Source organism: Rhodnius prolixus, unplaced genomic scaffold, assembly GCF_049639745.1.
Source record: "Rhodnius prolixus isolate KJV_2025 unplaced genomic scaffold, Rpr scaffold_1, whole genome shotgun sequence".
Classification (NCBI taxonomy): Eukaryota; Metazoa; Arthropoda; class Insecta; order Hemiptera; family Reduviidae; genus Rhodnius; species Rhodnius prolixus.
In genome coordinates, this window is record NW_027411581.1 from 5573217 (window position 1) to 5599721 (window position 26505).

Here is a 26505-nt window from a genome sequence, read left to right on the forward strand (position 1 = left end):
AGAAACAAGCAAGAGCAGTGCAAACAGTTGCTGTTAAATTCTAGAACCGGTTTTGCTCCCTAATGTTGTGTACCAAGACCTTTCTTTCGTCTTTTACTGTCATGTCTCTCTTCTATGTTGCTACGCTTTAAGTTCAACGATTATTGCCTACTTCTATGTTATGTTTTCTTTTGACTGTGCATAGTATCGTACAATCATTGAAACAGTACATTATATGCCACAATAAAAATCTTATGTTTATGGTGCCTTTTCAAACATTAATATTTTTTTTTCTTTTAATGTTATTACATTATAAAAATATTAATGTGATTTATTATTTTATGTACCGCAAGTGTTAGAGTTGTAAGTGTACATTTCTTTAAAACAAAAAACAAAAAATGTGGTAAGAACTGACAGACACGGCTTCTCTTAGCGTATTTTATGTGTGAACATTTTATTGAATCTTACAATTTTCACCTAAAGGATATTTGACGTCAAAGCTCCCACTATATTTTCTAAGAGATAAATTCACCGTTGAATGAAAGATGAAAGAAAGAACAAGATGAAAGAAGGCAGATGACCGGGCCCTTTTGCTTTTTGAACGGAAGGTACTCCGTAGAATCTATGGTCCTACACGCGATGGACCAAATTGGAGAAGTAGGAATTGTACGCTCTGTTCACGGATCCTGATATAGTGAAAACAATAAAACTTGGTAGGCTGCGATGGGCAGGACAGTGAAGCCAGGATGAGTGAAGATGAGATTTCTAAGGAAGTGCTGGAAGGAAACATGCAAGGAGATCCAGGAGAGTAGGCAGACCTAAGCTGTGCTTAGGGAGGATAGTGTGGCAAAGGATGCTGCATCTATGTTAGGATTCTGAAACAGGAAAGAGACGTTGGTCGGGCACGTCTTGAGGAGGCCAAGACTCGTCATGAGTTGTAGCACCATTTAAGAAGAAGAAGAATGAAAGATCCGGCAGAAATGAAGAACTTAAAAAACTATACGCAGAACCCCACTCCAGTTTCTTGGATCAAGAAATGGATGATTAAGATGGTTCAGTTCATGTGAACGAATGCCTCAACACCGAGTGAGTACCAAGTAAAGTTTTATATGGACATCCGGAGAGGAGGCACACGAAAAAAGATGGTTGGATGACGCAGAAAGCGATCTGCTGCTGAAGGCAGTGGTCAGAAGGCGGAGGCAAAAAGCTGAAGATACGGAAGAATAAGGTCCCCAGATCTTACTATAGGATTGTAGCACCAAAATGATAATAAGAGGAAAAAAGTCTACAAAGTAATGGGCCTAGAATTATTTATGTACTCTTTGGAATAAATAAATAAATGAAACTCTTAGGCAGAGGCCTGGGAAATTATAGAAAACTCAAAAAAAAAAAAAAGAATACGATATACTTCCGTTGGACTGATATTCATACATCTTGAAATTTTGTTCTTAAAAATGTATGCATTATTGTAAACAAACTATTATTAGCAAATATATATTTTAGAAAAATCATTAAAGCCATTATCAAAACATAAAAATAAAAACGAACACAGATACAAAACTATTCGGTATAGAGCTATTTCCGGATCATTGATTTGCCTCGTAATATAAATTTTAGCTATTACATTTAATTAATGATCTCATGAAACTGTTTCAAGGGAGAGTGTACGACTTCTCTTTTACATTAGAAATTACACATACACAGAGAGAGCTTGCAAAAAAAGCAAGACTTTATTTATTCTTCTCTTCTATGCGGAAAAAAAGAGTTATTTTTAGTCTGGGTGTTTTCACCATCGATATGACAGTCATATCGAATCAACAAAGTGACAAAGAGTGGGTGTAACCTCCTCCCGAGGTTACTAGAACAATAAATTTTTTTTTTCTTTGTAAAAATAGTCTGTCTAGTCAGAAATTGAGATCTTTAAAAATAATCATCCTGAACCAATTGAAGCAATTTTTTTTGTACAACGGCAATTACTATCATCTTATCATTTCTCGGCCAGCAAGCTTAAATGAACTAGTATCGCTTCTATAGAGCTGTTTAGATAACATCTGGCTGGTTTAAAGGTTGGTAGAATTGTGTGGGTTATATATCATTTTTTTACTATTTTTTTTAAAGAGGAGTAAAAAAAAATCGAGTAAATAACAATCGATACTAGTTCGATATTTCTTTAGCTGATGTGTCACATCGCCCGTTCTTAGATTTGACTTTGAAAAAACTGGAAAAAAAAAACCTATTCTCTTAAAACTCTGAAACTTATGGCAATAAGTTAAACCTCAACCGGAAGTACCACATATTTTCTCGAAAATATAAATTTTCACTCGAGTCATACGACTTTCTCTCTTCTCAAATACCTACTATTCTCAAAGTACAAACTTACAAACGTTTTCTCTAAACACTGAAACATATCGTACTTTAAGTAAAAAACTAAAGTAATTGCCTATTTTTCCAAGCAGGCTTTACATCCAACAACCAAATTAGGTGTCCTGTACGGAGGCGACTAGCAAACATACTTTACTATAAATATCTCATATTAACCATTAAAGGTGTAGACTAGGAATATAGCCTAGTACCGCAATACAACTTAGCATTGCGGGTCTAGCCTCTAACCGCTCGGCTACCGTGGCGACTAGCAAACATACTCTACTGCAAATTTCTCATATTAACCATTATCATAAAGTTAACATAAAATCGTGTCTTTTTTAAGGAAATATTAAAAAAAGACAGAAAATTCTATTCAGGGAAAGTGACACTTCCGGTCTGTTGTTTCACAAGAAATTTAGAAATTATTTTTCATTTATTAATTTAAATCCATTAGCAGCTAATTGGTCCGTAAAACAAAGCATTAATTTGGCCACAATTGTTGCGGAACCTCAATTTTGTCCTAAATTGTTGGTTTGTCTGTATGTAGATAGACGGAAACCCATAATTAGTGGAAACTCGAGGAATAAAACTCAAGATTGCTCAAAAGTTGTTGTTGTTTTTTTTTTGTTGACACGATGTAGAAAATACCGGAAGTAGGTTATGAGTGAAATTAGTTTGTGCGACCTACTTGCCTGTAAATATAAAATAAATAAAAATGTCTTTTTAGTCACAACTAAAGAAAACAAACTGGGCACACTCTTCAGAGATCTTTTTCGTCATACTTCTATTTTATTCTTTAGATCGTTATCTCTTCTTTTATATTCCTTCCTTTTTTTCTCTCTTTTGATCGATACATCTTGCTGTTGTTATACCCACGATCTAGTTTAAGGTGTTCAAGTTTTGCGATGCAAGTTGGCTGGCTACTAAACCCACGTATTAAACAATGGGCGTGTTCTTTGCTATTGGAAACAACTAGAGCGAATCTCCAGAAGTCTAGTGAAATCTATTGTACACGTCATGCTTGTATGTTAATAATACCCACATATGTGTGCTTGCACACAAGCACGCCGTACTCTTAAGACCACTACCTGCAGTGTTGATCTGAGAGAGAGAGAGAACATCACTTAAGACGAATGGCCTTGACTCTACGTACAGCTGTGTAATATTTAAGAAATGCGGCCATGAACAGTTTAACTCGTTAGTTTATTGTCCAAGAATAGAACTTAGTTCTTGCACTTGTATCCGCTTTAATTATAATTATGTTTGTCTACCTGTTTACCTTAAGCTTTACGTTCATGCAGCTTATGTTCATGGGCAGAGTTACTATTTTCTGTTTACAACGGCAATTCTCATTGTTCGCGGTCACCAGATTAGGAAGAAATTTTTTTTTTTCTTCAAATTAGCTTATCCAGACTGTAGGCTTTTTTGGTCAATATCAGCAGACTAGAAGTTCTATTCTCTGAAGTTAGTTTAAATTCCATTAGGGTTTTGGTTTAAAAAAAAAGGTCTACAATACCGTGAATCTGCTGGCAGCAATACAACTTGTTTAGCTTCTAATTCTTGCTAGAATCTGAGATTGATCATCCTTACAGTAGGGCGCCACGGTAGCCGAGCGGTTATAGGCTAGTCCCGCAAAGCTAAGATGTATTGCGGTACTGGGCTATATTCCCAGTCTATACCTTTAATGGTTAATATGAGAAATTTGCAGTAAAGTATGTTTGCTAGTCGCCACGATAGCCGAGCGGTTAGAAGCACCCGCAAAGCTAAGATGTATTGCGGTACTAGGCTATATTCCCCTGCCTATACCTTTAATGGTTAATAAAAGAAATTTACAGTAAAGTATGTTTACTAGCCGCCTCCTTCCACGACACCCGTTGTCGCTTGGACGTTAAGCCCCGCCTGAAAAAATAGGCGATTACTTTACTTTTTTTAACACTAACTTATCCTTACAGTGACTGGAAGTTGTTGTAGGCACAGCACACATGGAATTGCCTAATAATTATCCTGAATAAAGAACAGGCTTTTTTTGTGCAATAGGCGAATAATTTTACTCGTTCAGAACAAGATGTACCCCTTAACGTGCACACTCGAGTTAACTCGAGCGCGCTAAACTGGCCAAACTGTGCACACTCGAGATAATTCGAGCGCGTTGCACTTTATGCTACTATAATTTTTCACTCTCGAATATAATTGAGAATTGAAAATAATGTGAAAGCAAAGAAAAGCAATCGTTTTATAGATATTTATCATTTACATGGGATTGTAAGCTCTAACAATTACTTAATCAAATATAAAATATAGCGGTTTTTTCAAAAAAACTGTGCATTAAGGGGTTAAGTAGGTGATTAAAGCATTTTACTTCCACGTGAAAGTCTAAAAGGTTCAATTCAGCTAGCTACAGATCTACACCAAAGAAAGAACACTGTGTGGTTTGTCTGTTACAGAAAACACATTCCGGAAGATGTCAATGTTCTAAGAAGTTTCCGGGCGCTGTTAGCCTTAAATGTTTGCGCGTCTTAAATCTCTAAGAGTAAAAAGGAAGTCTTGTGAGTGTTTATATTAGAACTTTCTTGTGAGATGATGTAGATAACTTTGCAATAGGCCTAGCAACTAGACAATAGCCTTCAACTACCAATTTAGTGCTCTGCAAATATGGTTATAATAAGTTGTTTTAAAGTTAATAAATTTCAAAAAAAAATTATAAGAAATCAACGCTAATCTTGGGAACAATATTATATCCCAGAACAATTGAAATACTTTGTGTATCTAGTGGTGGTTCAAACGAATTAACTAAGAGATTATTGTTATGGTCTACAAAACCAGGAAATAATAAGAAATATATACCTACCGGAAATGGTGTTCTTCCAGTGTAAAGGAAATAAGTATTCTTGTATTAAAAGCCTCAAATTATCTCCAAAGAAAATGCAATGTTAAAAGGAGTAAGCGTTAAAGTCACCTTCTCACACGAACTGCTTGGGTTTTACTAACTTTGCCCATTATTACAACAAAATTCTTGCCTAGGCTTAGTTGTGTTGAGTGATTGCTGGTTAATATTAGAGAGTATTTTTAATGATGAAAAGAAAACTGGTGGACCTTCGATGATGGATTTTCTTTTTCAGTTTTCCGCGACGCTCTTGAAATGAAGGCATCAAAGGCTAGGCTAACTACAGTGAGCAACTACCATAAAGATACAGGCTTATTGTACCATATAGGCTATATTGAGAGAAAGCCTGTTGCTTCGAAGGCTCTCTTTTCTCGACACTTGCATCCCTTTGCCATTCATGTTTCAGAATAGATTGTGCTAAAGTTCCAGGTGAAGAAAGAAACGTCAGTCTTAGATAACCACTATCTAGCCACCATACCTTCTACTCGAACCCAAACATCTTCCCCCGACAACTTGAGTACAGCTCTTTTTGCCCATCTCTAATCTACAAGGTGGCAGAGTGGACAAAATGCCGACTCTAAGAGGATCCTCATACCTCAGGAGACACCGCCTTGGAGATGAAGGTCAGATTTGGCCTCCTCTCCAACTCCTCCCGTTACAATACGTATTTTGTGAATTTGTTTGCGTCATCAAACGAGGTTGATGACGAGTTAAAATCTGTGGGTTTCTTTTAACTCTAGTAATTGCAAGCATCTGCCACTTCTTAATGTTGATTTTCGATTGAGTTGTTAGCTAGGATAGTAAAGTCAAGCCAAGTCAAGTAATCGCCTATTTGTTTTAGGTGGGGCTTAACGGCCAACTACCAATTAGGTGTCGTGGACGGGGGCGACTAGCAAACATTACTATAAACAATTTTTGTCTAACAAATAAATAAGTAGTCATACGCGGGATTCGAACTGGGATCTCCCACTTGCAAAGCCACGCTCTTGGCCACTAGACCCGCTCCTGTTAGCTAGGATACTCGCATGTATCCTGCAATGACCTGAAGAATGGCTAGCCAACTCCTTCTTGTGGGTTTATTCCTAAGTAAAAGGTAATCCCAAGCGTCAACTTCCTTTTGATTATTGTATTATGAGAGATCTTGTTTCCGTCCAATTCAAGGAATACAAAGAACTTTTATTTATGATGAAAGCTTAACTCTTTTACTTTGATCCGACATGATCTACTTACCATTGTAAGAAAAAAAGGTTAAGGTTTCATCGCGACAGGTTCTAGAATAAAATCAATCTAGTTGGGCAGTCTTATAAAAAACAGATTCGTAAAATCTAAAGATTCTTGATGCAGGCCACGTATTTTTAGGAGGCAGTAGGTTTATTTTTCTAATTCATAGTCATGCCACGCTCTTTACAAGAATCTTAGCGTAGCTGCCAGATTTTTGACTTCTTTTTTTTGGTGGCATTTAGTCATGGTTAAGGAATTAAGGATTGTGTCCTGAATTAAAGAACCTGAATTTATTTTTGCTCCTACAATTTTGCCAAATAAATTGTTTTCTTCTCCTTAGTCTTATTTTTAAATTAATTATGTTTCTCTGTTTTGCAGATGGAGGGCGCCTTAGCGTTAAGAATATTAGGATTTTATATATTATCGCATATTGCGTCCGCAGCCTCTTCGATAGGTAAGTTAAATTTTAATTTCTCTTCCCCATGTTTTGTTTGTGTAACCACCCTACATTGCTGAAGAAAACGTAATTTTTTTTTTCCATTCAACTGTGACGATTCTGTAAATTCGTTGTTTAGGATGTTACAATAGTTACCGAGGGTAAGAAAGTTGAATGGTCGTACAAAAAACCGTTACGAAGCAAAGAGATAGCCAGAAGATTCTTTGCTGCCATTGTTCCTCATCAGAGTTCCTTTTCTCTCTCTCTCTCTCTCTCACACACACACCCTTCTTCACTAAACAATGCTGTCAGTTATATAGCCTAAGAAACACACAACTATGTAGGGAAATGGTCAGTTAGAAAACGGTTGGAGCCGCAGAACTATGATGGAATCTGGTGAGGGATTTGGTATGCGATCAGGAGAAGGCATTCAATCTACAAGACATTGATGATGTCACAATGCTGATTGATCATATTTTTACTTCCTCCATTTCATATCGCGAAAACTTTAGTTAAGTGATTTTTCTTTCAAGCTGCTTTTTGTTTGAAATTCACTCAAAATTGGGTTACTTTTACTTAGGGCGCCACGTTAGTCGAGCGGTTAGAGGCTAGACCCGCAAAGCTAAGATGTAATGCGGTACTAGGCTATATTCCCAGTCTATACCTTTAATGGTTAATATGAGAAATTTAAGTAAAGTATGTTTGCTAGGTGCCACGATAGCAGAGCGGTTAGAGGCTAGACCCGCAAAGCTAAGGTGAATTGCGGTACTAGGCTATATTTTCAGTCTATACCTTTAATGGTTATTATGAGAAATTTATAGTAAAGTATGTTTGCTAGTCGCCTCCGTCTGCGACACCTAATTTGGTAGTCGGACGTTTTACTTTGACTTGATAAATCTCCCCAGGAATTTCTTTTTAAGGGTTCACAACTTTAAGCATCCCTCAAAAGTGGTGCTTTCCTTCTTCTGATGTCAGTTGGTGATCTAAGGGTTTCTATGAGAATGATGCTTATAATATTCCTGAACCACCGCAAAGAAAACCTTCACCAGAGAAAGCAACGTATTATCTAATGACTAGAGTCCACTTATTACCTACTATTTCCCCGCACGAAATGTCTGAATCTCTAACAGGGGGAGAGATACTGAGATTCATATTTCATGGAGAGCTGGAGATATCTTCATGCGAGGAGGTGATTAGTTACGCTGGTAATTAGTTAATTTGTGCGTAGACGGTAATTCCATAACTGTACATGTTCCGCTATTTATTGGTCTTTAGCTTCGTAAATGCGCCAGTTCTGAGTGCTTTACATATCTACACTGATTATAGTGTTTTTTAACTTCTTTTTTTTTCAACTTAAAAGAGGTAATATCTACCGGAAATGCATAAATTTTCAATCCTAAGAAATGCAAACTTTGTAATATATATGCAGATAGCACGACCTGGACAGCATGTTGAAAGTAATGGCTTAACTAAATCGTGAAGATTTATAAATTAAATTATAGAAAGTATAATGCCCACGCAGGTTTTAAATTTTACTACCTTTTTTAGGTTGAGATAATATCCAAGCAAATTCATGAATCAATCAGATAAAAACTCAAAGCTAAAGTCTTGATAATAAAAGTAAACAATAAAGGTAAAGTAATGCCTAATTTTTCAGGTGAGCTTTACGTCCAACTATCAAATTAGGTGTCTTTTACGGCAGCTACAAGTAAACCTACTTTACTATAAATTTCTCAGAACCATCCTAAATTTATTCGGACTTTGTCACAAATCCGCCTAATGAGCAAAATCAAACCTAGAATTTATCTAAATGGAACTGTTCATAGCTTCAATCCTGACAATGTTTGTTCTTTATGTAAATGTTCTAAAGATGAATTTGCACATTTTTTGTTAGAGTGTACTGTATTATCTTTCTTTAGGGACACTTATTGTAGGCGCGCGTGGCCGCCTACACCCAAATGCTAAGGTGCCCAAGTGGGCGCTGTACGAAATAATAGTAGACAAAGAAGAATAGAAAAAATAAAGAGAAATAAAAGAAAAAGGGGAAGGTACTTACCCTTTGCAAGGAGCGATGTGCGTGAGGTATGTTGATAAGCTGCCTGAGAAGCGATGAGAGGAAAGGAAGCTGTGGAGCGGAAGCGTGTATATATGTTTATGTAAATGTGTGAGTGTGTGTGTGTTGAGCTTTGAGAAAGGGAGGCAATATTTGGGCTCAGGCTCAGAGAAGCGTAGCGGAAGTGGAAATGAGGTAAGCGGAAGAGTAAAGGGGGAATAGTGCAATAAGTGCACTATAAGCGGTGGAATATGCGTGAAGCGATATTCTGGAGAGGCGTTCAGATGCGGATGATGCGTACTGTTAGGTGTCAGTGGAAGTGAAGCGGGTTGAGATGCGTTAAGAGTTGCTAAAGCGTGAGCAGAGAAGCGTCCCAAACAAGGACCAGCGGGGAACTGCATAGACTGGAAAGGTGACCACATGGTCCAAAGGAAGTAGTGGGGCAAAGGGTTTAGAATATAGAAAAACAAATAAAGGAAATAGAAGCGGAAACAACAAGTTAATATAGAAAGTTTGAGAGGATAAGAAATATGTAGAAAGAAGGAAATTAAGGCGGATGTGTACATTAGTACGCGCGCGGGCGCGAGGCTGAATCGCGAGAGACGGACGCTAGCCAAACTGGCCGAATGGTCTCGGTCACGACCGAACATCCCGCCCGCCCTGAAGGCTTGGCTTCAGTGAATTTGACATGAGCGAGGAGCGGAGTCTGGCCTAGATGCGGCGGGTGACCCCTGAAGCGGTTGGCGGTAGTACGTGGCTGTTTGAACCACTGCGGAAGCGGGGAAAGGTTCCCGAAGGCCTGCGGGATAAGGTTACGGAGATTCTCCTGGCGGATGCGATCGGGATGGACCGTAGAGGGGGCTCGTCCTTGAGATGCAGTTAGAGAAGGCAACCAGTGTGGTCCTGGAGTCTTGGGTTTAGAAGCGGCTCGATCCGAGGATGGAGCGCTTAGCGGTGGGGAGTTACGGATGGTCTCGACCCTGAACACCATGTTTAACAATCTCTCACATGAGAAGCGGAGATCACTGATAGCGTGAGGAGCTTCGTGGACTGAGATGGAGCCTCTTTCATGTCGCCCACACTGCAGACTTGCGAGGGATATACCCGCCCGCCATTCACTGTGGCAGGGGGAGTGTACCTCATGGTTAAAGTAAGTTGCGGATGATGGAGGTGATTTCCCAGCTCGCGCAGTGAGTTTTGTGCGTACACGAAATTAGTTTTGATATCGGAACACATCGTGAAGGGTAAGCTACGTGGGGCAACAAAGCGTTGAGAGGCAGCGGTGACAGGGGAGGTGAACAGCGCGGAGGCCTTCTTGCTCAGCGAACCTGCGAAGGTGGTGAAGCTGTGAAAAGATCCTGGATGCCCCTTGGGTAATGTGTCACTGCGCAATTGCGCGATAAACCTGGCAAAGGGGCCGGTGAGGTTGACACCGGCCACCCTGCAGGCCATAACAGCAAGGATGTGCTTAGGCGAGAGGGCACCCATAGGGGGAGTGATGGAGTGAAGCGTGGCGGGGCAGCACTGGCTGCAGTTGTTAATGCAGCGCCAGCTACCTCTGCGCCCATCCGGTATGGCGCAGTGGCAGTGGACGAAAGCATTGGGGGCTAAGGCACCAGTGGGAAGCAGACGGTGCAGCGTAGCATCAAGAATGAGCCGGGGGCGATACTGATTCCCGGGCATTCGCATAGAATAGAGAAACGCGCAGGGTAGTGGTGCATCAGTAAGAGGACCACGTACGCGCAGCGGATCCTGGGAGTTCGAGGAGCGGTTTAATTGCAGATCTATGCAAGGCGGAGAGGAAGGAGTATGAACCTCTAGTAATTTCTTAGCAGGATACTCTTCATGTATGACCCGGATGATATGACTTAAGGCGTTTTGTAGCTCCAAGGATGATAGCTCACCATGGCGAGGCGTGGTGGGGTTCCTGCAGTTGAACCCGAAGCGTAAACAATACGCAGTAATGCGTTGGCGGTGGAGCAATGAAGAGAACTGGAAAATAATATTGTCCTCAGGAGCAGTGGTCACTAGAGCCACCTTGACTGGTGGCTTAGCTTCCTGATACATACACATTGCGGTTGAATTAGGTGATGCGGGGCGTCTAGGCCCATTGTCTAGAGGCTCAGAAAGCCTAGCAGGTCCGCTCGACCCCTGGGTGCATTCCTGAAGATGAGGCGGGGTAAGACTGTGCAAGGCGCTATCAATTGGATCATCTGCTGTGGATGTACACACGGAACCTGAGACAGGTTCTGCGTTTACCGTGCAGCATGGCGGAGGGCATTCTGCCCGGATGACATGGAGTGGAGGAGGTGGGCGCACAGCCTCACTGTGTGGAGAGGCACACTCAGCTCCGCTAATGCGAGATGGAGGAGGTGCGGGGCGTGACTCCTTAGAGGCAGTGAGTAAAGTTGATTGCGGAGGAAAGGCGTCCTCTGCCTGAGCGGTAAGAGGCGGAAGAGATGCAGGAGACGTAATAGGCGGCTCCTCCGAAGTGGGAAGTAAAGGTGATTGCGGGGGAGAAGCGCCCTCAGCCTCAGTGTGATGAGGCGGAGGAGATAAGCATTCAACTTCACTGTTGTACAGTGAAGGAGAAGTGCACTCAACTCCGCTACTATAAGACGGAGGAGATGCGGGGGGCAGCTCCTCAAATAAGGGGAGCGAAGGAGAGACATCCTCAGCCTCAGGAATATGAGGCATAGAAGAGCACTCAGCCCTACTGATAGGAGGCGAAGGAGAAGCGTTCTCAGTTCCAGTGATGTGAAGCGGAGGAGAAGCGCACTTAACTCTGGTAATATAAGGCGGAGGAGACGGGTACTCAACCTCACTAATGTGAGGTGAAGGAGATGAGGAGTGTGACTTCTCGGCAGCGGGGCGAACAGGTGAGCGCGGAGAACCGGGGCTAGCAGCAGGGATGCCTACGGCCTCATCAGAGACCTTGAGAAGACCTGAAGGCTGCAGGTGCGCTGGAAGCGCAGGAGGGAGTGATGCAGCAAGGCGAGGCGTGGGAGAGGCTGTTGAAGCAGGGGTTGCCGACGGTGGAGAGCTGGCAGGCGTGGATGGCCGCGTAGTGACCAAGGAAGCAGAATTAGCCTTCGCAAAGATATCGATAATTTCGAGGTATAAATTGTGCACCTGCTGGAACCCGTCTATCAAATGCCATTCCGAGAGGCCCTCAGGAGGCCGGTTCGCATCCAGATACGGCTCAACTCGCTCTCGGAAGGAGGCGAAGTCGGTCTCGACTAATCTCGTCATCGAAGCTATGAGCGTTGAGGACAGAGGAGCGACTCTGAGTCGTTGGACAAGGTACTCGAGATGGCGATCCAGGGCCAATTTAGTTGCTCTGATTAAGCGAGTGAAGGCAACCAACGATAATGCACCCGCAGTGCCTTTCCCTTTTTTAGGCGCCATAGTGGGTTTTATTAAGCGATGCGGAAGAAGTGGACTATATATGTGCGTATATCCGGCCCGGAGGACCAAAATGTAGGCGCGCGTGGCCGCCTACACCCAAATGCTAAGGTGCCCAAGTGGGCGCTGTACGAAATAATAGTAGACAAAGAAGAATAGAAAAAATAAAGAGAAATAAAAGAAAAAGGGGAAGGTACTTACCCTTTGCAAGGAGCGATGTGCGTGAGGTATGTTGATAAGCTGCCTGAGAAGCGATGAGAGGAAAGGAAGCTGTGGAGCGGAAGCGTGTATATATGTTTATGTAAATGTGTGAGTGTGTGTGTGTTGAGCTTTGAGAAAGGGAGGCAATATTTGGGCTCAGGCTCAGAGAAGCGTAGCGGAAGTGGAAATGAGGTAAGCGGAAGAGTAAAGGGGGAATAGTGCAATAAGTGCACTATAAGCGGTGGAATATGCGTGAAGCGATATTCTGGAGAGGCGTTCAGATGCGGATGATGCGTACTGTTAGGTGTCAGTGGAAGTGAAGCGGGTTGAGATGCGTTAAGAGTTGCTAAAGCGTGAGCAGAGAAGCGTCCCAAACAAGGACCAGCGGGGAACTGCATAGACTGGAAAGGTGACCACATGGTCCAAAGGAAGTAGTGGGGCAAAGGGTTTAGAATATAGAAAAACAAATAAAGGAAATAGAAGCGGAAACAACAAGTTAATATAGAAAGTTTGAGAGGATAAGAAATATGTAGAAAGAAGGAAATTAAGGCGGATGTGTACATTAGTACGCGCGCGGGCGCGAGGCTGAATCGCGAGAGACGGACGCTAGCCAAACTGGCCGAATGGTCTCGGTCACGACCGAACACTTATTTAAGAAGTTATGTGCGATCGAATGTAAAGTTTCAAGACCAAGTAGATGATCTCCTTTTTGTAGATAACTTGAGTAAATTAAAAAGTATATATTTTTATGTTTATAATGCATTAATTTATACTTGTGGGTTGATATTTCTTATTTGTTTGTTTTTTAAACGCAGATTTGTTTACTTTTTCTTTCTTTTTATTTGTATACTCTCTCTCATAGTTATTCAATTGTGTATAATTATTAGCAAATATATTATAAAATTGTATGTATCATTCTATTGTGTGTTGTATATATATATATATAGTAATTGGTAACCGAGACCAACTCTTGCTATGAATTGTACAAAATTTAAAAGCAATAAATAAATAATAATAATAATAATATAAATTTCTCATATTAACCATTAAAGGTATAGACTGGGAATATAGCCTAGTACCGCAATACAACTTAGCATTGCGGGTCTAGCCTCTAACCGCCCGGCTATTCGTGGCGCCTTGATAGATTCGAACTGCTGTCCCGCAACACATCTTTGTATTGCAGTTCAAATAGCTAACCAATCGGCTAACTCGGTGATTTTAACTTTATTATATTAATTTGTATTTATTCCAAAAATTTGACTATATAATGCGGGTGGAAACCTAAACTAAAATCCGTTATTGATTGTTAGTGATAAACGTAACGGTGAATGTATGTAAACGTATGTGTGAATAATTGGAAAACTATTTTTTCCTTTGGGAAAACTATATATATATATTTTATTGTAAACATTAAATTACCTGCATTATTTTTTTATACTTAGTAGTAGTGAATGTATGCGTTTTTTTGGGGGTGTATGTGTAGCTGAGAGATTTTGCTGCAATGTTAATTGTTCTAATTAAATATCATGCCAAAACTTAACTGTTAACTGTGAAAAACAAACGTTGTGAATATGGCCTCATTCTAATACAATGCACTCATTTTCCCAGTTAGTTTTTCATTAGGGATATCAATGGTAAAAAACAAGAAAATATTCAGGGTTTTTCATTTAAATGTTATCATATTAAATAACTGGACATATTTCAAAATTCCGAAGAGTCTGAGAAGAATTATTCTTTACTATTAATTTTTTTTATCAACATTGTTACCCACTTCCGGCAATTTTACTTTCTTTTATACGAGAGTTAAACCGGAAATACTAAGATATTGCGATTGTGTACAATTTTATGTGTGGAAATTTCACCGGAAATACCCATACTTTGAGTACCATGAAGTGGTTGTCTGAAAGTGGTCTATGCGTAATAAGTACGTGCCCAATCACGAATGATCGTAGAAAACCCATAATACCCTAATGAGACCCATCGGAAAATTAGGGACTAAGGCACCCTTAACGAGAAATACTACTGTACTGATTTTTCTCCCATGAAAATCACCTGTTAGGTTTTCTTTTTTGGTCAATTAATTGCACACTAAAAGTGTTTTTTTCTTTTTTAACAATTTGGTGGGGGAGGGGAAATTCAATTTAAAAACTCTTCTGAGGGAGCAGGTTATTTTGGTTTACCTCTTTGTAGGTTATCTCTAAAATACCATATGTACATACCAACCAGTTATTTAATATTAACAAAGAATTAAGGGAGTTTTAAATAGGCGCCACGATAGCCGAGCGGTTAGAGGCTAGACCCGCAAAGCTAAGATGTATTGTGGTACTAGGCTACATTCCTAGTCTATACCTTTAATGGTTAAAATGAGAAATTTATAGTAAAGTATGTTTGCTAGGCGCCACGGCTAGCCGAGCGGTTAGAGGCTAGACCCGCAAAGCTAAGATGTAATGCGGTACTAGGCTATATTCCCAGTCTATACCTTTAATGGCTAATATGAGAAATTTATAGTGAAGTATGTTTGCTAAGCGCCACGATAACCGAGCGGTTAGAGGCTAGACCCGCAAAGCTAAGATGTATTGCGGTACTAGGCTATATTCCCAGTCTATACCTTTAATGGTTAATATGAGATATTTATAGTAAAGTATGTTTGCTAGTCGCCTCCGTACAGGACACCTAATTTGGTTGTTGGATGTAAAGCCTGCTTGGAAAAATAGGCAATTACTATACTTTAAATGAGTTGTAAAATTCCGAGTTTGGCGGAAATCTCACTTGCCGGAATTTCCTGTTGAGCTTTTACCAAGATTTTCTCGATAATTACATGCTAGATTTTCTTTGTCTGCAGTATAAATATTTTGTTAAAAGTCTAGATAATATTAAGCCAAAAAAGGCTGCTTACTTAAGAAAACTTAATCATTCTTAGAAGTGCCCTTTAAAGGACACGCCTAGAAAAAAAATATTGAACTAAAGGTTATAGATCTACATATTTTCTAAGAATATACCAAGTTTAAAGATTTGTTTTTATCCATCGGTGTACGCAATGAGTTCTGAGAGAGTCAACAAGTGTAAGTTGTTTTCTCAACCCTAAACTAATTATTCTACCTCTGATAATGGATGAAAGTGTGAAAAACGGTCCAGAATATTTAAAACGTGTGCTCCAACGGATAAACTCAGCTGTATCATCCACCACTGCTGACTTAACTACATATTAAAGAGGAAATCATGGTAGCCGTTAGCTCAAATCTCACACGCAAACTCAATCTCTACTTTTTTTGGCTCAACGGATATCTAAATGTCTATTTCCGGTATCAAACAAAAAAAAATCGATGTAGAAAATTGGATTCGATTGCAATATTACTTCTTATTACAAACTAGGAAGAAAACGGTAATATTAATAACCATTGAGTATCCGATCTGTACAGAATGATTAATAGTGGATGTAAAGAAGATATTAACAGTGTGATTAATCGATTATTCTCTTGGCGTATGAAACAATATAGTTAAAAATTGAAACTTAATGGACATTATTTTTTTAATAGTAGCGGAAGTAGGAATATCCGGTTGGTTTAATCGTTGGAATCTTAATGATGATGCCAACACTCGGAGAATTCCCTGGGGACGATGAAAAAAAAACACCTCAATTAGTGAACTCCATTGTCAGTTTTTTTGTTTAGATATAACTGAGGTGTCAATTACCATCAACGAGTTGTAGCATGCCTTCTTGCTTGTCCTTTAGCGAGATAGAAACAAAATTAGGAAAACAATTTTTCTTTTTCATATTTTTTTTTTTTTTTTGTTCTCATTTGATAGTCATCTCTTAAATACTCTGAAAAAGGATCCCTGTTGGGATCAGGGACAAATTTTTAAAAAGAGTTCACACAGAATATACACAATATCAGCAACACCTAAAAACAATACAAAAATAAAAAAAAAAGGATTTTTCGCAAATAGAACGTTTTGGTCGTTTTTCTCAAAAAAATCTTTTCTGCCGAAATCCGCCTTACATATCTCATTCATTACCTACATACACTAGAACATTGAAATTTATAACAGTCACAGAGCTACCTTATCCCCACAATTCGGTGAAGAATGCATTAAAATCTGAGCAATAGAATGAGAGATATAAAGATTTAAAATTTGAAGGAAGTTAAAACCCACCAAAATTTAACCTTCTATATCTCAATAACTATTAGCACTAGAACATTGCAATTTCTATCAGTTATAGAGCTAACTATTCTGTACAATTCGGTGAAGAATGCATTAAAATCTGAGCAATAGAATGAGAGATATAAAGATTTAAAATTTGAAGGAAGTTAAAACCCACCAAAATTTAACCTTCTATATCTCATTAACTATTAGCACTAAAACATTGCTATTTATATCATTTATAGAGCAAACTATCCTCTACAATTCGGTAAAGAATTCATTTAATTCTGAGCAATAGTAAGAAAGATATAATTCTCTCGTGTAACAGCTCTTCTTATCTTACCTTCCATGTACTCTATAAAGCGGAAGTGATTTAAAGATAGATCTATTGATGTGTGTAAAATCCAACGTGAAAGAATTTTACTTCTGGGTGATTGCTCTAACATCTTTTGTTGAAGTTGTGAATATTACGAATAAGGTTAATAAACGATATTCTTTAAAATTGTTCTAATAATGTCATTTAAACTTAAACATTACACTGAACACTGGACATATTTATGTTTATGTAATTTATATTCCTTTGAACGGTTTTCGGATTCGAGGGACCTCGAAATAGATAGTGAAAATATTCAAAATCGAAAATCTGTCCGATTACACCTTCTTTTATTTTGTAGGGAAGGGATAAGTTAAAAAAAAAAAGAAATCTCCTGTCCTATAAAGTTAAGCATTCGTTTCAAAACTCCTAAACTGTAATAATCCTTGCTTAAAGAAATAAATAATATCCATATCCCAATACTTGACGGCAATAAAACTGTAAGTTATTAATTGTAGGATGACGTTTGTCACGAAGTTTGTGGTTGGATTGGAATTTAAATTGCACAAGTAGTTACTTGTTTTGCGACTTTTTGTCTGCCAACTACAAAAGTCTTTGATTTTTTTTTTTTTTATTATTACTAAACGAGCCGGTCATTTACCTTTTGAATACTACAATAATGATAATTCATTTATAAATTCTTTTCATTTCTGTTTGCAGTTAACGTTATTAACAAAAAAAAATCAATGGCAATGGTAACATCTGCTGGCAGACTTATTTTTTTTTTAAACACCTTATTTACATGATAACTTTAGTAAATGAAGTTATGTTACTTAGTAAAAACAGCATACTAACCAGTCCTTAGATATTTACTTTTATTTTATTTTGCCAGTACTTACATATTTATAAAATATGAAGCTCGTCATAACTTATTTGTTTTACACAAATAAAACTTGGTTACAGAAAGTGAGCATTAAAAGTAAAATAAAACCTATTTCTTGTTTTCCGGCGGGCCTTACATCTATTACTATAAATTCTCAAATGACCCATATAATAAAATCCTCTGCCTAAATTCGCACAAAATTAGCAACAATATCTGGACACATCTTTTAATTCCAATTGAGAGATAAATTCATTTCCTGTTTGTAGCAGAAACTTGTAAATCATTCAATAAAGGTACACATATAATCTAATTGTACGTTTCTGTTAGTGGATTGTGGTACACTACACATGGACCTCCTTTAAACATAATATATGAACTAAAATAGTGTGTCAAAATTGTATTTGGTATCCAGATAGCAGAGCAGCACTTTACACAGAAATAAAAGTGTAACCTACCTCAGAATATCTTTAATTAATTTCTTAAAATCCATCCAGTAAAGTGGTACTTCTTGTTTTGGATGTTTCTTCGAATTCGGAATTTTTAGTAACATATTTAACCCGGCTCACAGGGGCTTAACTTTGCATTCCATTAATTTACATTTTTATTATTTTCTAAACTTCAAATAATTTTATCCCATCTTTTTTCTAGTTGTTTCTGTTTTGAAGGTGGTTTGGAAAAAATACATATGATGATTGTGACAAAATATTGTATGATCCTATCAGTGAGTTTTAGTATTTTCGTGGTTATCACAACAACACTTCTACATATCTTGTCTCCAGACATTGTCTGAAAGCACAATTTACTTTAAATAATAAGTTAGATACCTAGTAAAAATAATAATATTAAAACTGGAAATCAGGGTTTGGGCCTATGTTTTGCTCCATAAGTACGTCAGAATATTCTTATATAACTGGAGTTAGAATTTATCAAAATTCTTTTATTCCTGAAAAAAAATTTCATTCTTAAATAAATTGGTATTCACTACTCAAAAATAAATAAATAAAAGTTGGGTATAACATAATCACTACCTTCCGTATTGCCTACTGTACTTTGTTCGGAAAATAGTACTGATCAACAGATCAACCTTCTTAAAATACAATAAATCTCTCGTTCACGTTTATACTTGCACCACTTAATACTAGCGAAATCGTCCTCGAGAAATTTAGGCGAATAATAGTCTGTGATACGACTTATACGTTTACGAATCGGTTAAAAAAAAGAAAAGGAAAAAAAAAGAAATTTGTTCTTCCTAAAGTGAATGAAACTTGCTGACTTCTTCAAATGGTTTGATCAGGATTTGGAATGTGAGGAGATGAACAATTGAGGTTTTAGCTTCCAAATTATTAGAAGCTAGAAGTAAGTAAATTTTTTCATTTAAAAAAAAAGAAGTAAGAATCTCATCTTTTAGTTTCTTTGAAAAAGACGGCGAGCAATCAATTATCTAAAAGAAGCGTGTGAACAAAAAAATCAATAAAAACTTGCCGTAGCACACTTCTACCTGATCCAAACCTCTTGTTTGAAAAGGTCATAATGTATGCCGAACCCAAAGAAGTAACACTAGTGGTTAGTGGTAATAAAGCCGAATCTGCTACGGTCTAATAGATCTATTTTGACCTTTGTTCCCTAGGTGGAAAAAAAATCAGTTTCAACTTTCAATGATTGTGTAGATCGTAGAACTACAATTCTCTTCAGTCGGTGACTCTTCTTCAGATCACCCTAGATGTAACATGTGTATCAGATTTATACTTAGTTTTATCAAGATATAATCACATTTTATTTACATTTGTAAGGTTTTAACTCAAATTAAATGGATTGAAACTGAACATAATTCTTTCTGCTAATCTTTAAAAGATTACAAAGCAAACAGTTGGAAGCTATGTAGCAGTTTGTGCAATTATTTATGTCCTTTACATGAAAACGTTTTGCGAACAAATGGAAACGGATCAGAAAAAAAAATGTATTTTCCTAAAAAACAAATATTTAAAAGTGTATTGTTAATGAAATGATGTTTACTTTAGACTATATTTTGTTTTACAGGACGGGTGGCATTCGAGAAATTGACAGAACTTGATTATAGGGGCAATACATATTATTCCATTAAGAATCTATCTCTATACGAATGTCAAGGATGGTGCCGCGAAGAGCCTGATTGCCAAGCAGCATCCTTCAGGTGAGAACATTGATGAATTTCTATTTTAATATTATTAAAATGTTATTCCTATCATACCATTTGGTTGTAGGATTTAAGCTCTAGTTTTGGATTATGTGAAACTTCCGAAAAAACAAGCGGTTCAGCTACTTCTTTGCATTTTCATGTATTTTCAAGCTTTTGATGACCTTTCAAACATTTATCTTAAACTGACTCAGATGGTCAATTTTAAAATTGGTTCCTGGTATAACAATATTCACTTTTAAAAATAAAAAAGTGCCGGGTTAATACTTTAGGCTCAAACAGATTCGGTCTTGATACCACTTATATAAACCTTAGAACACATAAAAAATTACCAGCTGCCCTAGATTAGAGTTTATTCCAACTATCTTCAATTGCCATCCTCTGTTATGCGTCTATTGATTGAAAGTCAACCTAAGTTCTGCTAGGGGGAAGGTTACTTTGGAAACTGAGATTGGGAATCCCAACCTTAAGGGATTAAGTATTGTACTAGATCAAGATATTCAAAAGTGGACTACGGTGTGTGCCTAACAATGACCTTTCAATCTAGAAAAGCTAATTTAATCGTCTTCCAGGCGATTGAAATTCAATTAATTTAAGTCCTCCTCAGTACGGAGACGGAACAGGAACAAAGAGAACCTTTCTTCAGGATATTCCTGGAAAAGCTCTGGGTAAATGTAGGCGTCTACTGAATAGAATAGCTCACTAATTCTTCTTATTTACTTACATTGCTGTATTTATTAATTGGTAATTCTCCATCTGTTCTAATTACTGCCTTTAAATAAAATTTATGGGATTTATATTTTCAGTTTTGTGCTGAACCCACTCACGCCTGTCCAAGAAACATTATGCCAACTTCAGAATGAAACTTCAGCGACAAATCCAGCAGCTGTACCACAACGTTCCGTCAATCTTTATTATATGGTTAAATTACAAATACGATCAGGTAGGTCGACTAATATATTAGTAAGGTAATGAAAATAAATTGAAATATTCTTGAAATAGCTACTTTGTTTTTTTTACCACCCCAGAGAACGTATGCCTGCGTCCATGGTCTTTCGAAAGAGTTCCTAATAAAATGATTAGAGGCTTGGACAACGCTCTTATTTATACTTCAACCAAAGAAGCCTGTCTGGCCGCCTGCTTAAATGAGGTTTTATTTCACTTTTAATTATAGTTTTTAAGTATTTTGGTTAGTAATTAAAAGGACATAAATAACTAAATAAAAATTAATTGGGATTGCTCACCTCTTTTCCTTCGTAAATGGCTAACAAAATACAAAGTAAAAGAATTTTAACAATTTCAATTTTCCCAATGTTTTGACAGGAAAATTCTACTTCTAAATCATTTCAATGAACGCTAATCAATTTATTTGCCCCCATTTGATTAACATACAGATGATAATGTTTTACAGCATAGATTCACATGTCGCTCAGTTGAATACAACTATGTCACCCTTCAGTGTCATTTGAGTGATTCCGATAGAAGAACAACAGGCCAATATGTACAATTTATTGATGCTCAGGGTGTAGATTATTTTGAAAATCTTTGTCTTAAAGGTATGTTTGAAATACTTGGCATTATTTATAGTTGTTTTAAGATTTTTTAGTCTTAATTATATTTTATATTGTTATTTTTTGTTTCAGGTAATCAGGGATGTAAAGGCAATAAAGTCTTTCAAGTGCCTAGAATAGGAGTAGCCGATGATAAAGTGGCGCAATATGTGGCATTGCATTATTATGTTGACAAAGATTTACAAGTAAGTTGTGATTCGTGCTTAAGATCATATTGTAAAGTAAAATATAATTGAATTTGAATTATTGAAACAAAGATCTTAGCTAAAACTCTTCTAGGACAATGGACAATTTTTCTGTCTGCCTTCTAATTCTTTACTGTGTACTTTAAATTGAAACGTAATTGTGAAAAAATCTATGTAACTTGAAGAATCTATTGGTTATAGTAATCAGTGAAAAATTGTTTTTATATGGATGCCCTGGTCATGAAATGAAACAACATTACGGTTTAAGTGCTAAATAATTTCTTCTTCAGACAATTGGGCTTTCCCTATCAATATCAGACGATTCTCATTTAACAAGGAACATGGTCATCCTCTCTTTTTCACGTCGATTGCACATGGTGAAAAGACCGCTCGAGTCAGGGAAAAACGGTTGGTAATTTAGGCTCAACAGCTGGTATCTCGGACCGGAACAACACCCTCATGTAGTGCAACTTATTTTCATAATTTAAAGGAGTTCGAGGATTATAAAGTAAAAAAAAAAATACGCTTGTAATTAAATTGTCTAACTAACCAATCACTTCTTCAGGTACTTTATAATCCCTGCGGGTGTCTCAGCCTGTCATTATTGACAGCGTGAGGCCATTCTCTAAAGTGCAATTTAACTAAAAGCGACGGTATTACCATCTATATAATATTACTTCGAATTAAGGAGGTTGCCATAATTGGGAGTTTGCAGGAAGTCATTCCAGTGGAGAATGGAACGTTTTATTTATTTATGTGTTTATAAGTATATTAAAAAAAAATTCTATGGCATTATAATTATTTTCAATGGTATTGAATTGCAGGTAACAAGTGAAATAAGCTGTAAATTAGCATGCGAAATTGAAAGTGAATTCCTGTGCAGATCATTCTTGTTCAAAGGACCGCCCATAGGTAGTTCTTACAATTGTCAGCTGTTCCATTTGGATCATAAAACACTTCCTGACGGACCTAGTACCTATCTGAACGCAGAACGACCACTTATTGATGATGGCCAACGTGTAGGAACATATTATGAAAATTATTGTGAAAGTAAGAAAATTAATACGATCAAATTTGATAATTGCATCAATATTATTGATAATAATAAGATCCCACTTGAAGAAAATTATCAATACTTACGACTACAACTCTATATATTATTGTCAATATCAAAGGCAGTTGGCAATAATATTGACCGTGCGGTTTCGCTTGCCATTCTGGATACGCTACTGGTTTTGTGAAACTTTAGTAATAGTCTTAATTAAGATCCTACTTAGGAATCGAATGTACAATTCTTTACGAGCGTTCGATGTTTAATTTCTCTGTCATAAAACAAAATATACGTAGAGTATTCCACCTTACTCATTTCAGTCATTCTCTCAAAGACTTTCAGTTTAAAAGCTTTTATACTTCATTCAACGCCAAATTTTCAGCTTAAAAGAATGCTACTTCTTTTTTTTTTTTTTAGAATCCGCACCATCACATGATTCAACCTTGCCCGTGGTTTTTGACACAACTGATGATCCTTCCATAAATAATTTAACTCGTTCAGATGTTAATTGCGACAAAACTGGCACCTGTTATGATGGTAAGTGTATTTATACACAGAAAGTTGCTGTTTTCTTAATAATCAGATTGTAAGAATGAACAATTAACACTAAGAACTACCAGCTATTGTAAATTATAGTTATATCAAACCACTTATTTTTACTTAAAGATATATCTTGCAAAGCCATGAAAGGATACTATGTTCCATTGAAACAGTTGTATTATGTAGCTTCAGGATGATATATCAAAGATAGATATATCGAAGATACATATAAAATATTTACCGAAGATAAATTTTTGTCTATAAAAATTCCTACAATTATAATCTATTTTAGTGTAAATTAATCCTTGTAAAATATTAGATATTTCCTGTAAAGAAGAATTTTGCCTTTTCCTGTGTATCAGCTTTGAAAATGCAGAGTAGTGGAAATCTTCCAAAATTGCATTCACAGCTAGCAACACTGATTATTGTAACATAACATTCATTGAGTTTGTAACAGTACAGCGGTTACGTGCAAAAATTTGTTTGCATTGAAAACAAAATAGAAACTTCAATAAATTTTAAAACAATAACAACATGTTTCAAAGTCAAGATGCAAGATGAAAAAAAAAAACAAAAAACTAACTTTACAAATTCTCAAGCTAAAATTATAATACCAAATATTTTGATATTGTAAATTTTGTGCAGTATCTGTAAACTGTAAGGACACTAGAATTGCTGTACAAGTGAGAACCAATAAACCATTTAACGGAAGGATATATGCACTTGGAAGATCTGAAACTTGCAACATTGACGTCATTAATAGTGATCTCTTCAGATTGGATTTAACTATGAGCGGTCAAGATTGCAATACACAATCAGTAGTAAGTAGGAAGAAAACAAAAAAATACATAATTTTTTTCAATTTATCTGATTTATTATTTATGTATTTGTGTATAATATTTAACTAGCGTACGTTACAGACAGGTGTATATACAAACACCGTTGTTCTGCAACATCACAGCGTTGTCATGACGAAAGCTGATAAGATTTACAAAGTAAAATGTACCTACGATATGTCCTCAAAAAATATCACTTTTGGAATGATGCCTATCAGGTAAATAGTATTTTGATCATTTCATTTATGGTAGTCCGTAGAAACAAGTAAATACTTTTATAAAGAAAGATCTATATCATTTAGGAAATAGATTTTTTTTCTTTGCATGTATAAGTCATGACAAAGAGCACTACGATCTAGGGTACAAGATCCCTATTACCTATGTACTAGTAGTCTAGTTCTAAAAAGATCTGGGAATATAGTACATATAAGTTTCAGGCTTCCTCAGGAAATGATAGCACTTCAATTCATCAGGAGGAGTGTTGCAGTAATCTCCAGGCCTCTCTGAATCCATAATGCCCTCAATCATGTCTCAGTTTGCCCCAGTCACGGTTTGCGTGTATTTATTTTAATGCAATTGAGGTTATTGAGATTATACATTAAGAGTACCGATTTCGAATAGTACAGTAAATACTTCTCAATACGTAACCTAATGACTTTACAGCTGACGCCCAAATGAAAAAGTTTGTACCATAATTTGTTATATTGTATAGAATCAAAAGCTCTCTTAAATTCCACGAAAGCCGCGTACAGAGAGCTTCCTTTACTCTTTAATTTTAATTTACACAATGCTATTCAGAACAAAGATATTCAATCAACCTCCTATCCCGTCGAAAGCCAGATTGATTTTCTGGAATTAAACTGTTCTGGTTTGTCTAGTCGTCGAGTCTATCGTTTTTGATGTGTTTAAGGACTTTTAGAAAACAGTACATAAGCGAAATATTCCTATAATTATTCTGAAGATGCCTGTCAACTCTCTTAAACAACATGGTACCGACTACGTCATGACAGGAATTTGGTATTTTTTTCTTCATTAAATATTTTATTTAAAAGGCATTCAAGATTTAAATACGTTGTCAGGTAGCCATCTATGGAGGTCATAAGAGATGTACTAGATCGGGTCCAATATCTTTTTATAATAAAATGTAATAAAAAGTATTGTAAAAATGTTTAGTTTAAAGCATTCATTTTTTTTGTTTTTCTCTAGGGATCCAGAAATGATCAGTATTACTTCAGCACCGGAAGCACCTGCTCCAAGAATACGTATTTTGGACACAAGAAGCAGAGAAGTAGAGACTGTCAGAATTGGTGATAAACTTACATTTAGAATTGAAATTCCAGAAGATAGTAAGTGTTTTACTAAAATTCATTTTTTTTTTATTTATCTAAAGGTGTCTGTTTCATCTAATAAAACACCCATTATTTTAATTTTCAGCGCCTTATGGAATTTTCGCTAGAAGTTGTGTAGCCATGGCGAAAGATTCAAAGAGTACTTTTCAGATTATCGACGATGAAGGGTAAGTAGTGTACACGATATTTGTAAAAAGATAATGGAGCTTTTTATTTATAAGTCTGAATTATTATTTATTTATGTTACAGATGCCCTGTAGATCCAAATATCTTTCCAGGATTCACTCCTGACGGAAACGCTTTGCAATCAGTTTATGAAGCTTTCCGTTTTACAGAATCATACGGTGTAATCTTCCAATGCAATGTGAAATATTGTCTTGGGCCTTGTGAACCGGTAACTTTTTTTTTTTAAAATAGTTTTCCTGAAAAGTTAGTTCTAACTAGTGCTGTCTAGTACCTAGTAATAAATCTTGTATCTATTATTTTATTTTACTAGGCGGTCTGCGAATGGGGCCGAGAATCAGTAGAGTCTTGGGGTAGAAGAAAGAGATCGTTGATGAACGAAACAGAAAATACTGAAGATGATATGACCCTTAGCCAGGAGATTCTTGTGCTTGATTTTGGCGATGAAAAACAATCACAATTTCTCAAGAATAATGAAGCACTGTTCTCTGAATTTGGAAAAGGTATTTTGTGGCAATCACATCTACACGGCATGCAAATTTTTTTTTCTTGGATTTGATTATGCACTATCCATTTTCTATCCAATTATCTTGTAACTGGAAACTGTCGAATCGCAAGGTGCATCACGATAGTCTTTAGTGAATTCTATAGATTTATCTTCTTTTTTTTTTTTTTTGTATATTAATTTTTCTTAGCGGGCTGTTGCACAATCGTGCAGTACCACCATGGTGATTT

The 26505-nt window shown here is 36.8% G+C and overlaps 1 protein-coding gene across 10 annotated transcripts in view; it reads left to right on the plus strand.

The window, feature by feature from the left end:
- Window positions 1-26505, plus strand: part of tyn (trynity) — a 113192-nt gene that overhangs the window by 83596 nt on the left and 3091 nt on the right. For 8 of the 10 annotated variants that reach the window (XM_074124756.1, XM_074125058.1, XM_074124671.1 and 5 more), the window contains 14 exons: window positions 6827-6902; window positions 19920-20052; window positions 20862-20998; window positions 21084-21205; window positions 21467-21611; window positions 21699-21811; window positions 22636-22861; window positions 23280-23399; window positions 24048-24223; window positions 24311-24456; window positions 25445-25584; window positions 25673-25754; window positions 25837-25981; window positions 26084-26273. In XM_074124756.1, the coding sequence (XP_073980857.1) occupies window positions 6827-6902; window positions 19920-20052; window positions 20862-20998; window positions 21084-21205; window positions 21467-21611; window positions 21699-21811; window positions 22636-22861; window positions 23280-23399; window positions 24048-24223; window positions 24311-24456; window positions 25445-25584; window positions 25673-25754; window positions 25837-25981; window positions 26084-26273 (1951 nt within the window). Of the gene's footprint in view, window positions 1-6826; window positions 6903-18397; window positions 19239-19919; window positions 20053-20861; window positions 20999-21083; window positions 21206-21466; window positions 21612-21698; window positions 21812-22635; window positions 22862-23279; window positions 23400-24047; window positions 24224-24310; window positions 24457-25444; window positions 25585-25672; window positions 25755-25836; window positions 25982-26083; window positions 26274-26505 lie in introns of those variants that run through there. The other 2 variants (XM_074125246.1, XM_074125320.1) reach the window with 2 other exon arrangements.